The 16,443-nt window shown below is 36.5% G+C and overlaps 1 protein-coding gene across 1 annotated transcript; it reads left to right on the forward strand.

The window, feature by feature from the left end:
• Positions 1–10,613: 10,613 nt before the first annotated feature.
• On the forward strand, positions 10,614–14,257 carry LOC136827051 (soluble scavenger receptor cysteine-rich domain-containing protein SSC5D-like). Its single transcript, XM_067084801.1, has 3 exons — positions 10,614–10,641; positions 11,237–12,699; positions 14,174–14,257. Exons 1-3 carry the CDS (start codon positions 10,614–10,616, stop codon positions 14,255–14,257), a joined length of 1,575 nt encoding a protein of 524 aa, XP_066940902.1.
• The last annotated feature ends 2,186 nt before the right edge of the window (positions 14,258–16,443 follow it).

Raw genomic sequence — 16,443 nt, forward strand, 5'->3', positions numbered from 1 at the left:
TCATAATCATTCTTCTTGGTTACTGTCACTATAATCATAATCATTCTTCTTTGTTACTGTCACTATAATCATAGTTATTCTAATTTGTTAATGTCACTATAATCATAATCATTCTTCTTTGTCACTGTCACTGTAATCATAATCATTCTCCTTGTTACTGTCACTATAATCATAATCATTCTTCTTTGTCACTGTCACTGTAATCATAATCATTCTTCTTTGTCACTGTCACTATAATCATAATCATTCTTCTTTGTTACTGTCACTATAATCATAATCATTCTTCTATGTTACTATCACTATAATCACAGTCATTCTAATTTGTTAATGTCACTATAATCATAATCATTCTAATTTGTTAATGCCACTATAATGATAACCATTCTAATTTGTTATTGTCACTACAATCATAATCATTCTTCTTTGTTACTGTCACTGTTATCATAATCATTCTTGGTTACTGTCACTATAATCATAATCCTCTTTCTTTATTACTACCACTATAATCATAGTCATTCTTCTCTTCAATGCCACTGCTTTCCTCTACCCTCACCAATTATGACAATGCATTGCTCAATAACAACTATCAATAAGACCTGTTAGCAGGAGAGCCTCATAATCAACGCAATCACTATCATCTGAGCATGAAATTTCATCCAAAGTAGCTTTCCATTTTCCAGTGAAGCCACAAACGCACAGATACTCTCTATTTTGCTTCAATTTTCACACACTCTCACTTTTTGGGATCGGCCCGGTCACTTCCATAGAATCTGCTAGGTCTAAACTCATTATAGAGGTAATATTATAACTCGGTGCTTAATAATACTGACGATGATAGCGATAAGTTAATAAGGGAAAAGGCACAATAATGTATATTTTCCAACATACGAAAGAGGTTAAGAAAGAGAGTTTTCTTTGGACCGTTTGCACAACGGTCCTCGTCAGCCAACTGAATAAAAATACAAGTATTTCTTAAGCAGACAGCTGACAATTTTTTTTTTTTTTGTTTTTGTAACAGTCCAGGAAACCATCGAACAATCTTGTTGGCTGAGAGAGGACCGTTGCGCAAACGCTCGAAAACGCCCATTTTTTTTTAACCTCTTTTGTATTTTGAAAAATATAGTCGCTTACATACATTATTGTGGCTTTTAACTTATTATTTCCGGTCACAGCAGAGTATTGCACCATAGACAGCGATAAGTTGTTTATTTACGGAGAAAGCACGTTTGCTCGGGGAGTGTTGAATATTCCGAGCGCTGATTGGCTCTCGCGTGACATCAACGAAGAGAGAGAGAGAGAGAGAGAGAGAGAGAGAGAGAGAGAGAGAGAGAGAGAGAGAGGTGCAGGAAGCGAATGATGAGTAAAACCTGGAGAGAGAGAGAGAGAGAGAGAGAGAGAGAGAGAGAGAGAGAGAGAGAGAGAGAGAGAGAGAAAAAGCGAATGATCAGTAAAATCTGGAGAGAGGGAGAGAGAGAGAGAGAGAGAGAGAGAGAGAGTGCATGAAGAGAATGATTATCAAATCCAGGGAAGAGAGAGAGAGAGAGAGAGAGAGAGAGAGAGAGAGAGAGAGAGATGAAGAGAATGATTAGCAAATCCAGAGAGAGAGAGAGAGAGAGATAGAGAGTAGAACCAGGGAGAGAGGAACCAGGGGAGGGGATTCATCTGCCACTCCTCTCCCTTTTCTCCTCCAATCGATCTTTTCCATAAATCCTTTGCACTTTCTCGTCCAGTGCCCAAAAACACCATAACATAATCATACCCCGGGTTCTCTCTATGCTAACCCCTTTACCATTCCTTCGCACCCCTTTTATTTCTCGTTCTTTCCTTGTCCACTTATTCTGTTTATCATTACCACAAAAAAATGTTCCATACTTTATCAATTATCCTTTCTTCTACCAATCCTTCGTACCTCTTTTATTTGTCGTTCTTTCCTTGTCCAATTATTCTATTTATCATTACCCAGAAAGGTTTCATACTTTATCAACTATCCTTTCTTCTTCTATTCCTTCGTATCTCTTGGCCCTCTCGCTCCTTCCTTGTCCACTTATTCTAATAATCATCACCCAAAAATGATCCATACCTTATCAATTATCACGATTATTTTACTGTAGTTACAACCTAATATTTTTTTTCATGGTTTCTGTAAAAGCTGTTAATTGGATTGTTCATGCTATTCACATTTGTTTAAAGAATGAAACAGCTACCGAACAGTTCATTTTCATTGTGACTTACTTATTCCTTCGGGGTATAACTAAGAACAAAATTTTGTTTCATTTAGCACTTAAGCTTCATGTATACGAAGTATTTGCAAGATCACTATCATCTTATTGTTCTCGTGAGAGATTATGGGACAATGTTTAACGTAGAAGCAGTTTGCAGCCATTGCGATTAAAATATCTTCCTATGGGCGAAGTGAAGTGGCATATTTGCAATGAAACGTCACTGAATCTTTAAACTATAAACTTATACCGTAAACTTTATCAAAGTGCAGATATATATATATATTTATATATATATATATATATATATATATATATATATATATATATATATATATATATATATATATATATATATATATATATATATATATATATATATATATATATAAAGGACTAGTGTAAGTCGAAAGGCCTTGCAGCACTACATTGTTTCTCTTTCCTTCGCAGATTTTGTCTTTATATATTCATCACGTTCCATATTTTCGTGATTCAGTTATACATACATACATACACACACATACACATATATATATATATATATATATATATATATATATATATATATATATGAGTGTGTGTGTGTGTGTGTATAAGTTAAGTAAACCTTAGTTTAACCAGACCACTGAGCTGATTAACAGCTCTCCTAGGGCTGGCCCGAAGGATTAGACATATTTTACGTGGCTAAGAACCAATTGGTTATACCTAGCAACGGGACCTACAGCTTACTGTGGAATCCGAACCACATTAAAACGAGAAATGAATTTCTATCACCAGAAATAAATTCCCCTAATTCTTCATTGGCCGGTCAGAGAATCGAACGCGGGCCCAGCAGAGTGCTAGCTGAGAAGAACCCACCCATCCAATGAGGAACTCTCTCTCTCTCTCTCTCTCTCTCTCTCTCTCTCTCTCTCTCTCTATATATATATATATATATATATATATATATATATATATATATATATATATATATATATATATATATATATATATATATATATACATATATATATATATATATATATATATATATATATATATATATATATATATATATATATATATATATATATATATATATGTGTGTGTGTGTGTGTGTGTGTGTGTGTGTGTGTGTGTGTGTGTGTGTGTGTGTGTGTGTGTGTGTAGTACACGTAAAAAAATCTTGCCTTTGCACCACGACCTAGATTATGATCTAATCACCGTAGCAAGCCGAAAAACCGACCTTATGTATTTTTCGACCCTAGTTATGCTTTCGACGAGCCTCGCTGCATTACGCAAATGCAGCGTTATTTAATCGCACTGAAGACTTTATGCCCTCTGTTCCAGCCGCCAGCCTCCCTCGTCCTTAATTTAAGGATATTGCAGCCTCTGGAACAGGTTGAGATATTGCAGCCGTATAGGATATTGCCCGCTCTTTGGTATCGGTGCAACCGGGAGAGGAGGAGAAGAGGAAGAAGAAGAAGAATAAGAAGAAGATGGGTAGAGAAGCCTGCAGAAGGGAGAGAGAGAAGAGAATTATGAGAAGAACCTGGGAAGAGAGAGAGAGAGAGAGAGAGAGAGAGAGACAGTGGTGCAGGAAGAGAATGATGAGTAAAGCCAAAGAGAGAGAGAGAGAGAGAGAGAGAGAGAGAGAGAGAGAGAGAGAGAGAGAGAGAGAGAGATACCAGTGGGTGATTACAGAGAGAGAGAGAGAGAGAAGAGGAAGAGAATGGTGAGTGAGAAAGGAAGAGAATGGTTCCGGAAAAGGATTATGAGTAGAACCGGAGAGAGAGAGAGAGAGAGAGAGAGAGAGAGAGAGAGAGAGAGAGAGAGAGAGAGAGAGAACTGTGGGAGGAAAGAGAATGATGAGTAGAACCAGGGAAGGAAAGGGGGAAGAGGGAAGATGGAGGGAGGGAAGAGAATAAGAAGGGGAGGAGAGGTCTGGTGTTGAGGATTAGAACGGGGGAATAGGTAGGCGTGTGATCCCTGGGATATCGGAATATTGCGTGCCTGGAAATTAATGCTTTCGAAAGCGGGGCGCCGGAGTGGATGGAAGGTGGGCCTGATTTTTGCCTTGGGGGGTGTGGGGTGGGAGCAGGGGGAGAATCAAATAATGGTTCTCGCTATCAGAGATAGCCGGATACTGCTGGTGGTTGGTTGGGGGGATACTTGCTTTTGGGTGGGAGGTTTCTGATCGTCCGTACTGTCGAGAGAATACGCTTATTATGTAATAACCGGTTTCAGGTCGTTTTATAACCTTGCTCCTGAACGCTCTGAATGTAAAGAAATGACAATACATCATTTACTGTGTGAATGTCCGAATTATAACCAACAGCTGCTGTCAAGTTTTAGAAATAAATCAACCAGTAAAATTTTGTCGGAAACTTCAACATTTGCAAAATGGTCCAATTATAAAATTTTTGAAAATTTGCAGTTTAATTGACAAAACATAAAAAAATCAATATAAGTGAAAAGAAATCCTTCGGGCCAGCCCTGTGAGAGCTGGTGATCAGCTCAGTGGTCTGGTAACACTATATTAATAATAGCAATAATCACCAATGATTTTTTTGATCTTTCAAATGTTTTTAACATTTTTACTGTTTTTAAGCTTCTTAACTGGACTCTGATTCTTCAAGAAATATTCGATGTATGTTAAATTTTTCTGCTCGTGTTGCAAATGAAAAAAGGTTCTTGCATGGATTTGGTTTTCAAATGAAGTGAAGCGATTAAAAATAATGATTGGTGCTTCAAGCGAGCGTAAAGTTAGGAAGAATTGATTTTACTCAACATTTATCATTATATACTGACGAGTGTGAATTCATTCTAAATTTACTTGCAGAAGATGAAATCTTCATATTAATTTCCCCATTTAATATTTTTTCAAGATAACAAATTTATTTCATACATTCCAGATTTCATTGGCTTTTTACTTAAGAAAATCATTTAGAGAGAGAGAGAGAGAGAGAGAGAGAGAGAGAGAGAGAGAGAGAGAGAGAGAGAGAGAGAGAGAGAGAGAGAGAAATTCACATATTATTATGAAGTAATATTTGACACTGCCTCTTGCATATGTCATTATTTTCTGTCTAAGTCCTCTTACTGCAAACAATCCATGCATCAAATAAGTTATGCTCGTCTTTTTAAAAAGACTTCACGCGCGGCAAACAAATGATAAATAATGCGTTGTTTACCGCACACACCAGGCGATGGATCTTCTAAGCAGTGAATTATGAGCCTTCACTTTTGCTTACAGCTCTCACACTTCAATTTAACATTCCGGTCGACTTGTCTTCAACTTGTTTATCTGCGTATGACCGGGTGCTGAAAGGCATGGATATACACAGAATTTCTATTAATTATTTTCCGTATGGATATACACAGAATTTCCATTAATTATTTTCCAAGTTTAGTTTTTCAAAAATGAGTTTCGATTTTTTGTTTCATGTTTGTTTTGGAGTTATGATTATCTCCACGCAATCAATTCCCATTACTAAAATAACTTAAATATAACTCACTTATCTCAAATCACTGGTAAAGTTTTCGTAGAGCAACATAAAGCACAAGGTGAATGGGACTTTACCACCTCATATTTGGTCATTTAATCAAACCACAATTTACCATCTTACCAAACTTTTACCAGTTATTAAATAATAATTGTTTGAATTAGGCCAATAAACTAACGTCACAAATCAAGCTACAAGGGTAAAAATATAAGTTTATGAGTATTCGCCTGTTTACCATGACTAAAATGATTGTGTACACAGATATGAAAAATTATATTTGGTATTTGGTAGAAATTTAGGCGTTAAGTTGCCAAAATATTCAGGAAAACATGTTGGTGTTACACTGCCTTTAGTTGTTGTATAGATTCAAACCCTAAGGAATAAAGAGTCTATTGATTAACCTTCTTATTTTGTAAATCTATTCCTATCTTTGGTATTTGGTAAGAATTTTGCTGCTAAAACGTTCAGGAAAACATGGTGGTGATACACTGCCTTCAATTGTTGTACAGATTCAAATCCCAAAGAATAAAGAGCGCCTATTGATTAAACTTCTTTGTTAATCTATTCCTATCTCTGGTATTTGGTATAAATTTTGCCGTCAAGTTGCCAAAATATTCAGGAAAACATGCTGGTGATACACTGCCTTTAGTTATTGTATAGATTCAAGTCCGAAAGCATAAAGAGTGTCTATTGATTAACCTTCTCCTTTTGTTAATCTATTCCTATCTTTGGTATTTGGTATAAATTTTACCGTCAAGTTGCTAAAACATTCAGAAAAAACATGTTATTATATGGATTCAAATCCCCAAGAAATGTCTGTTGAGTTACCTTCTGTTGTCCTTATTTGTGCTATTTCCACGGGTCACCGCTCCATGGCTGACCCCTGTCATTAGTTTCTTTCACAAGGGACAAATAAAAAAAAAATCTATTCTGCCGATTCATCTCCCTTCAAAGAAAAAAAAAAATCTTAAGCCGTTTATCTTTTAAATCCTTTGACCAGAGAGAATCTTCCCCCTAAAACTGGAACAGAAAATATTCAGTGAAATATATTTTATGCGCCGTCGTCGATCGCACCAGCTGCTGACATAGTCAGAAGACGTCCGTTGTAGCTCTCAGGACTAATCGTCAATATTCTCTTTTTGAAGTCAGACCCGAAAGATAAATAAAAAAGGGAGACAGATGACGAGGGAGGGAAGTGAAAGCGGTCACTTCCTCTTCTTTACTTTCTACCGCTGGACATGAGGCAAAGGCCGTCGCTTCCCCTAATAAGTGATGGATTGCTACCTGACGCAGTAGCATCTCTCTCTCTCTCTCTCTCTCTCTCTCTCTCTCTCTCTCTCTCTCTTTACAGGGTGTAACATGGACTTCCGCTCACCTGGTAAAGCTGCAAGATTGAAGGTAAGAAAATACATGCATACATACATACATACATATAGACGGATATATATATATATATATATATATATATATATATATATATATATACTATATATATATAATATATATGTATATAATATATATATATATACAATATAAATATATATATATATATATAATGTATATATATATAAATATATATATATATATATATATATATATATATATATATATATACAATATATAATATATATATAAATATATATATATATATATATATATATATATATATATATATATATATATATATATATATATATATATATATATATATATATATATATATAGAGAGAGAGAGAGAGAGAGAGAGAGAGAGAGAGAGAGAGAGAGAGAGAGAGAGAGAGAGAGAGAGAGAGTTGCCGATATAATCAGAATCAACAAACAATCACACATTGCCAACAAAGAACCAGGAAGCTCTGACGAAAACAGACTCCCTGAGTAAGATTCCTAAAAAATAAAAGCTGTCACAGAAAAAAAAAAAAGAAAAACCTGTATGAGCTGACGGAAGTCAGCTGACAGCATAATCGATGGAATAAGGGGAAAGTTTTGAGAAGCGAGGGCCGGAGTCCTCTTAATATTTTGTCTATATATCTGCTATCAATAATCGGGATCCTCTTCCTCCTCCTTCATTGATTATTGGTCGCTTCCGTTAGTGGTGCTATTAAGGCTTGAGTGCAGCCGGATTATTTCCTTGTTTTAATAATGTGTTTATTGTATATATATATATATATATATATATATATATATATATATATATATATATATATATATATATATATATATATACATTTATATATATGCATATGTATAAATATATATATATATATATATATATATAATATATATATATATATATATATATATATATATATGAATATATATAATACATATATATACATATATATATATAAATATATATATATATATAATATATATATATATATATATATATATATATATATATAAATATATATATACATATATATATATATGTATACATTTATATATATGCATATATATGCATATATATAAATATATATATATATATATATATATATATATATATATATATATATATATATATATATATATATATATATATATATATATATATATAATATATATATATATATATATATATATATATATATATAAATATATATATATATATGTATATATATATATATATATATATATATATATATATATATATATATATATATATATATATTATCTATATCTATATATGTTATCTACAGTCCCTCGTTGGACGAGTCGGTAGAGTTCTCGGCTAGCACTCTGCTAGGCCCGAGTTCGAGTCTCCGGCCTGCCAATGAAGAATTAGAGGAATTTATTTCTGGTGACAGAAATTCCTTTCTCGCTATAATGTGGTTCGGATTCCACAATAAGCTGTAGGTCCCGTTGCCAGGTAACCAATTGGTTCTTAGCCACGTAAAATAAGTCTAATCCTTCGGGCCAGCCCTAGGAGAGCTCAGTGGTCTGGTTAAACTAAGGTATACTTAACTTTCTACCGTATATACTCATATATATATATATATATATATATATATATATATATATATATATATATATATATATATATATATATATATATATATATATATACGAGGGTAAGTCAAAAAGTTCCAGGAAAAATTCAATATACTCTTTATTTAAGGAAATTCAAACATCATTTTTCTACATATCTACCATCTAACTCTATACACTTTTCAAGGCGCTGTTTCCACCTCTGCAACCCTTCTTTGTAGAAATCTGGGGCCTTTCTATTAAACCATGTTGAAACTGCATGTTTAGCAGCATCCAAAGATTCAAACCGGACTCCTCTTAAGTGTTCCTTGAGTTTTGGGAACAGGAAAAAATCTGAAGGAGCAAGATCAGGACTATAAGGAGGATGTGGAAGAGTTTCCCACCTAAATTTCCGTAGGACTTCTCTTGCAACCCTTGATGAATGTGCTGGAGCGTTATCATGATGTAACAAAATTCTGTGGTGCAACTTTCCTCGACGTTTTTAGCCAATGCAGTCTTCAGTTTTGAAAAACACCTTTGTAGTAGTTCCCGGTGATTGTTTTTGTCCTTCAAGGAAATCAATCAAAATCACTCCTTTGGAGTCCCAAAACACTGTTGCCATAACCTTCTGGGCAGATCTCGCCACTTTGAACTTCACTGGTGCAGCTGAACCTCTTGGTAACCATTGCTTTGATTGAATTTTACTTTCTGGGTCATATTGATGGATCCAAGTTTCATCTCCAGTAACAATCCGGTCAAAAACTCTGATCCATTTGATTCAATCTTCGTTAAAACTGCAAGAGAAAGTTCAGCTCTTTGATGCAGTTGGTCTTCGCGCAACGCTTTTGGGACCCAACGTGCTGAAAGTTTACTCAAACCAAGATTTTCATTTAAAATTGAAAATGCGGAACCATGGGAGATCCCAGTTTCATTAGCTATCATATCAATAGTAATCCGACGATCTTCATCCACTAGAGTCTGCACCAAAGCCACAATTCTTTCATTTTTGCAGTCGATGGTCTTCCCTCTCATGGGTTGTCTTTGAGGTCCTCCTGACCATCCTTAAATCGCTTAATCCAATCATAAACAACTGATTTAGATGGAGAAGAATCTCCATAAACTTGTTGCAAAGCTTCAATAATTTTTCCTGGTTTCCAATCAAGCTTGGTCAGGAACTTGATGTTAGCTCTCATCTCAAAATTTTTATTTTCCATGGGTTCAAGAAGTTACTTTTCTGAAGCAGATGTTAACACCACGGTAGCAAGAGGATGACAGGTAACAAGTCTATATGATCACTACATCACAGATAATTGTTTACCAAGTATTTGTGTTGTTTCATTCCCGTGCAAATACATCATTCAACAATTTTTCCCGGAACTTTTTGACTTACCCTCGTATATATATATATATATATATATATATATATATATATATATATATATATATATATATATATATATATATATATATATATATAAATATATATATAAAGCACCTCTTTAACATCTCTAGTTCGGTAAGGTTTCAGTCCACGAAAGTTTATTAATTTAATAAGTGTATTAAACGTAAGATACTACATGATATAGCAAAATAATAATAATAATAATAATAATAATAATAATAATAATAATAATAATAATAATAATAATAATAATAATAATAATAATAATCTTATGAATTACAGTAAAAGAAAAGCGAAAATCTCAGAGAAATAATATTATGACAACTCGGCCCGAGGAGAAAGATCTAGACCGACCCAAGGGAAGATGGCAAATAGTTTTTGTAAGGCTTGGGAGGTATATCACAGCTCCGCGTTACTATGGCTTTTTCTTCCTGTGACATGAAAGGATTCTGAAAGAACTTATACATATATATTGCTTACGCAAGGCTCAAGCGTCAGTCAGAGGAGCTAGCCCGTGGAAATATTAGAAAGAGAAAGTACGGTAAGATGGGGTGGGGAAAAAGTACAGTGATTCGTGAGTAGCGGATAGCGTATGGCAGGTTCCGTTATACTTGACAGAAACGTTTTCTGTAGAATTTTGGAACTGCTGGGTAAAAATGTATACCTACAGGTAAAATTACTGGTAAAACTACAGCAAAAATTAAAAATTACAGGTAAAATTAGAGGAATAAAATGTAAAATTACAGGTAACAATAAGAAAATCACAGGTAAAAAAAAGTACAGGTCGAAAAATGTCAAATTATAGGTAAAATTACAGGTGAAAATGTCAAATTACAGGTAAAATTACTGGTAAAATGTCAAATTACAGGTAAAATTACAGGTAAAAATGTCAAATTACTGGCAAAATTACAGGTAATAATGTAAAATTACTGGTAAATTACAGGGGAATTGGTAATCAAATGAGATGACCGCAGCAAGTTTTCAGTTCATCGGCGACAATAAATGCATCTCATTGTAAATTGTTTTAATATCACGATCTTCTTCTATTATATATATATATATATATATATATATATATATATATATATATATATATATATATATATATATATATATATATATATAATTACCTCTAATCCCTGAGATCAGCTGATCTCTGTCATTCCCAGGTCTAAAGCGCCATCCATCGCATGATCCCTCACCCACCGTCAACCATCGCATTATCACCCACCCATCGTCAACCATCGCATTTGCACTCCTCACCCACCGTCAACCATTGAATTATCCCTCACCCACCGTCAACCAAGGAATTACCCCTCACCCACCGTCACCCATCGCATTATCCCTCATCCATCGTTACCCATCGCATTATCCCTTACCTACCATCAATCATCGCAATATCACCACCCATCGCATTATCCCTCACCCACAGCCAATCATCGAATTATCACCCACCGTATTATCCCTCACCCACCGTCACCCCTCGCAGTATCCCTCACCCATGTCACCGCACTATCCCTCACCCACCGTCAACCATCGCAATATCACCAACACATCGTCAACCATCACATTATCACCCACACATCATGATCCATCGCATTTTCCCTCACCCACCGTCAATCATCGCATCATCACCCAACCACGTCACCCATCGCATTATCCCTCCATCGTCACCTATCGCATTATCCCTCACCCACCGTCACCCATCGCATTATCCCTCACCCGCCGTCAACCATCGCAACATCACCCACCCATCGTAACCCATTGCATTATCCCTCATCCACCGTCACCCATCGCATTATCCCTCACTCACCGTCACCCATTGTATTATCACCCACCCACCGTCACCCATAGCACTTTCCCTCATCCACCGTCAACCATCGCATTATCACCCAGCCATCGTCACCCATCGCACTATCCCTCACCCACCGTCACCCACTGCACTATCCCTCACCCACCGTCAACCATGGAATTATCTCTCACCCACCGTCACCCATCGCATTATCCCTCACCCACCGTCAACCATCGCATTGTCACCCACACATTGTCAACCATTGCATTTTCCCTCACCCACCGTCACCCATCGCATTTTCCCTCACCCACCGTCAATAATCGCATTATCACCCAACCATCGTTACCCATCGCATTATCCCTCCATCGTCACCTATCGCATTATCCCTCACCCATCGTCACCCATCGCATTATCCCTCACCCACCGTCAACCATCGCAACATCTCCCACACATCATAACCCATCGCATTATCCCTCATCCACCGTCACTCATCGCATTATCCCTCATCCACCGTCACCCACTGCATTATTGCTTACCCACCGTCACCCACTGGATTATCACCCACCCACCGTCACCCATTGCATTTTTCTTCACCCACCGTCAACCATTGCATTATCACCCAACCATCGTCACCCATCGCATTATCCCTCACCCACCGTCAACCATGGAATTATCCCTCACCCATCGCATTATCCCTCACCCACCGTCAACCAAGGAATTATCCCTCACCCACCGTCACCCATCGCATTATCCCTCACCCACCGTCAACCATGGAATTATCCCTCACCCACCGTCACCCATCGCATTATCCCTCACCCACCGTCATCCATCGCCTTAAACGTAATTCGAGTCGAGGCTATAAATCTAAAAACACCACAAGAAATAACCAAACCTCGAACGGAAAAAATGGATCGGAAGACACGAAAGGGGGATACAGTTTTTTTTTAGGGGGGGCCGACGGAAAGCGGGGAGGGGGGTACAAGACGGTCAATTGTAGCTTTGTGGGATACAAAAAAAAGGGGAAAAAATAATAAATAAATGGGGGAAGACGATGCTGAATGGGAGGATCCTGTTTCCATAAACCACTGACATTATCCGCTTGGGCTTGTATATCAGGGTTTTTCATCCAAGTGACAATTTCTACGTAAGAGGATTGTCTAGGATCCTGTTATCCTTAGGTTTACGTTGTGTGTGTGTATATATATACAACACACACACACACACACACACACACACACACACATATATATATATATATATATATATATATATATATATATATATATATATATATATATATATATATACATATACATATATATGTGTGTGTGTGTGTGGGTATATATATAATATATAAATAGCATAACAGATTAGTTTCGCAACTTGAATAGCAAACTCATTTATCACCCTAAACTTAAATGAATTCATAGTTTCGATAAAGATATATAATTATCTAAGCTGGTGAAAGCCATATAAGTAAACAAAAATTCTATATTTGCTTCTGAACACTAAACATACTTGAGAATTTAATATTCCGAAGAAACGTAAATTCTAAGCAAGATTTACCGATGGAAAAAACTTACATATTTATTTATTATTTTCTTTCCTGGGAACATTTTCTCGAGATGTAACCGAGTATTGCACCGGCCCGAGAACTTTCCCTGAAAAAAGAGGGACGCCATAATAATCTCATTACGTTTCCCACACCCAAATTATCAGTTGAATCTCTCTAACCAACCTATCCCACCCTTACCCAGGGGCATGGCAAAAAACCGGGGCTGGCGCAATACTAGCATACATCTCGGGTGACAACCCAAAATCAAATCACTTCATGGGCTCTGAACATCTTTAGATTTTGTCGAAGCTTCAGGTATCATCCAAATATGCCTTTTACCTTATATACCAAATATGCCTGTTACCTCGACCTCTCTAACTATTGTACTTCTTAATCCTTTGTACTTCATGTCATATATTTTGTGGAACCCTGTGCCTTACCGTCCAACCACTCCAACAGCTTTTTTGTGGGCAGAGTGGGCGAAAGTGCCCAGGTGCTTGGCTTGACAGTGGACATAACGAAGCTGCTATTCCACTTAAAACAGAATTACATATTTTTTTTCTATTTTTTCCCTCCGTGACGTCAGTCCATCTGAAAGCTACCTCATCCCTGAGAGAGAGAGAGAGAGAGAGAGAGAGAGAGAGAGAGAGAGAGAGAGAGAGAGAATGAATCATCAATAAACTTGGCAAAAGAAACTTTCCACCTTTACCCCCGTTTAAAAGTCTTTGATTAATTGCAGACTGCAATTTCAATTCATAGGAGGAGGAGGAGGAGGAGGAGGAGGAGGAGGAGGAGGAGGAGGAGGAGGAGGAGGAGGAGGAGGAGGAGGAGGAGGCGGACTGACTCTCAAAAGAAACTAGGAGAACGGACTCGGATTGTCTTCATAAAGCAACATTTTGTTTTTATCTTTTTTTTTTTTATTTGTCAGACGACGATGATGAGATGCTACGTTGATAAACGAACTGATATCCAGCGAACTTTTAACTACAAACAATTGGAGTTTATTGTTATATTTTCAACACTCCATTTGTTTAATGACTCGTGGGGAGAACCTTGAGGTCGTCTTAATGGCAGTATAAATTCAGGTGAAATATGCTTAATAGCTCTTGTGTTCTTAGGAGAATGTGGGTGCATAAGGAACGAGTTATGTCTTGAAAAGACGTTCTTATTATTATGAGTGCGCAAGTGTGTAAGTGTGTATGCGTGTACTTACATGAAATATAAATATGAAAAAATATATGACTATATTTGTAGATTCAAAGGTCTCAAGCTGAATGTATATTGCCCATTACCAAGAGTTATGGAAGCGGCAAGTTTCATTATCGCTGTTTATTAATTGACATAAAACCTCGTTAATTTTAGATATCTGTCTTCAGCTCAAAAAACCTGAAAAAAATGCTGGTAATTAAAACTCAAAAAAAGAGAGATAAAATACCGGTAATTAAATATCAGATGCTTATAACTGATCATTATTCTAAACTCATGGTAAGCCTAAAAATAGAAAAAGGAAATTCACTCTGTACAATTTGACAAAACGCAAAAGGTCTAATGCTTGAATAAAAAAAAATCGTGTTAATAAGAAGAAAGAAGAGAGAGAAAACATTTTTAGTTGAGTATTTCTATTCGTATCTAGAACCACGCACTCTCTCTCTCTCTCTCTCTCTCTCGTTTAGGACCATGTCAAGATTAGCGAACCCACTCACGGCAGGGTTCGCTATTCTTTACAAGAAGATTATTGGGTTCGTTATTCTTTACATGGGAATAATCGGGTTCGCTGTTCTAGACATGAACGCTTCGGTGCCAAACATTTGATCCCCCAGGGGCTAGTACTAAACAAGCCGAAATACATTCGACACACCCGCCCCCCTAAGGGACTAGTACTGAACACGGCGAAACATTGTAGATGAATCACTGTTTCGCCGTGTTTAGTACTAGGCCTCATGTGGAATTGGAGTTCGGACCGGAAAGGGTTGGCCGTTCTTTACATGGGGATCATTGGGTTCGCTGTTCTTGACATGGAGACGTTGGGTTCGCTATTCTTGACATGATTCCTCGTTTATCTCAACTCTAATGAACTTGTATCTTAAGTAATGCATTCGAGCAATAGCTAAAAACCGTTCAGACGAATTCTGAAGCATATTCCATTAGCCCTGTTTGAAACGCTAAAACTCAAATTAATATAATGAATGGCATTGTCGCTTATAGAAGTCGAATCTTTAATCGGAACTAGAATTGCTGAATGTTCCGCTGGCCATATTAATCTTTTCAAAGCAGTACCATTTGCGGTACTTATACTTCTTCGAGTGCATATGAAAACGATTTATTTTACATATCAAATAAAGGCAGAACTAGTTCCAGCTACCCTACATACTGTACTTAACACAAAAAAAGCTATAACGACCACGGACAGAGTCGGGACCACTTAAAAAGGAGAGAGCAATATTTCGGCCGCCAATTGCCTCTTTAACAGAGCGTGTAATGTAATAGAAATCCACTGCAACGTTCAATTGAAATGGCAAGGAGGGGAGAGAGAGAGAGAGAGAGAGAGAGAGAGAGAGAGAGAGAGAGAGAGAGAGAGAGAGAGAGAACGTTTCAATGATCTTATAACGACCTTGTTCATATGTGAGAGTCAAGGAAAGTAGAGACAAACTCTGTGTTAATTTTAGGAGAGAGAGAGAGAGAGAGAGAGAGAGAGAGAGAGAGAGAGAGAGAGAGAGAGAGAGAGTCATAAGTGGCCCAGCTGAATTCGGACCCCTCAGGGGAATGAGCCTAGCCAATCGTTTGAGAGGAAAATCGAGAGAGGGTGATGATAGTTGAATAAGAGAGAGAGAGAGAGAGAGAGAGAGAGAGAGAGAGAGAGAGAGAGAGAGAGAGAGAGAGAGAGATTTGGAAATTATAACCTTTTTATTGGCCTCGAGTGTCATTAAATAGGATTAATTATTTCTGCTCCATCCACAGACTGGGAGAGAAAGTTCTATCGTTCATTACCGTAAAATTAAAACACCAGAATGTGTTAGGAAAATATTGGA

The sequence above is a fragment of the Macrobrachium rosenbergii genome, chromosome 41 (assembly GCF_040412425.1).
Source record: "Macrobrachium rosenbergii isolate ZJJX-2024 chromosome 41, ASM4041242v1, whole genome shotgun sequence".
In the NCBI taxonomy this organism is placed as follows: domain Eukaryota; kingdom Metazoa; phylum Arthropoda; class Malacostraca; order Decapoda; family Palaemonidae; genus Macrobrachium; species Macrobrachium rosenbergii.

What these genes read in the sequence shown, in the direction of transcription:
- LOC136827051 (XM_067084801.1), top strand. Translation starts at nt 10,614, where the DNA reads ATGGGGTGGGGAAAAAGTACAGTGATTC. An exon ending in GGGAAAAAGTACAGTGATTC is followed by an intron (nt 10,642 to 11,236) that starts GTGAGTAGCGGA and finishes TGTCATTCCCAG; the next exon opens with GTCTAAAGCGCCATCCATCG. An exon ending in CGTCATCCATCGCCTTAAAC is followed by an intron (nt 12,700 to 14,173) that starts GTAATTCGAGTC and finishes TTCAATTCATAG; the next exon opens with GAGGAGGAGGAGGAGGAGGA.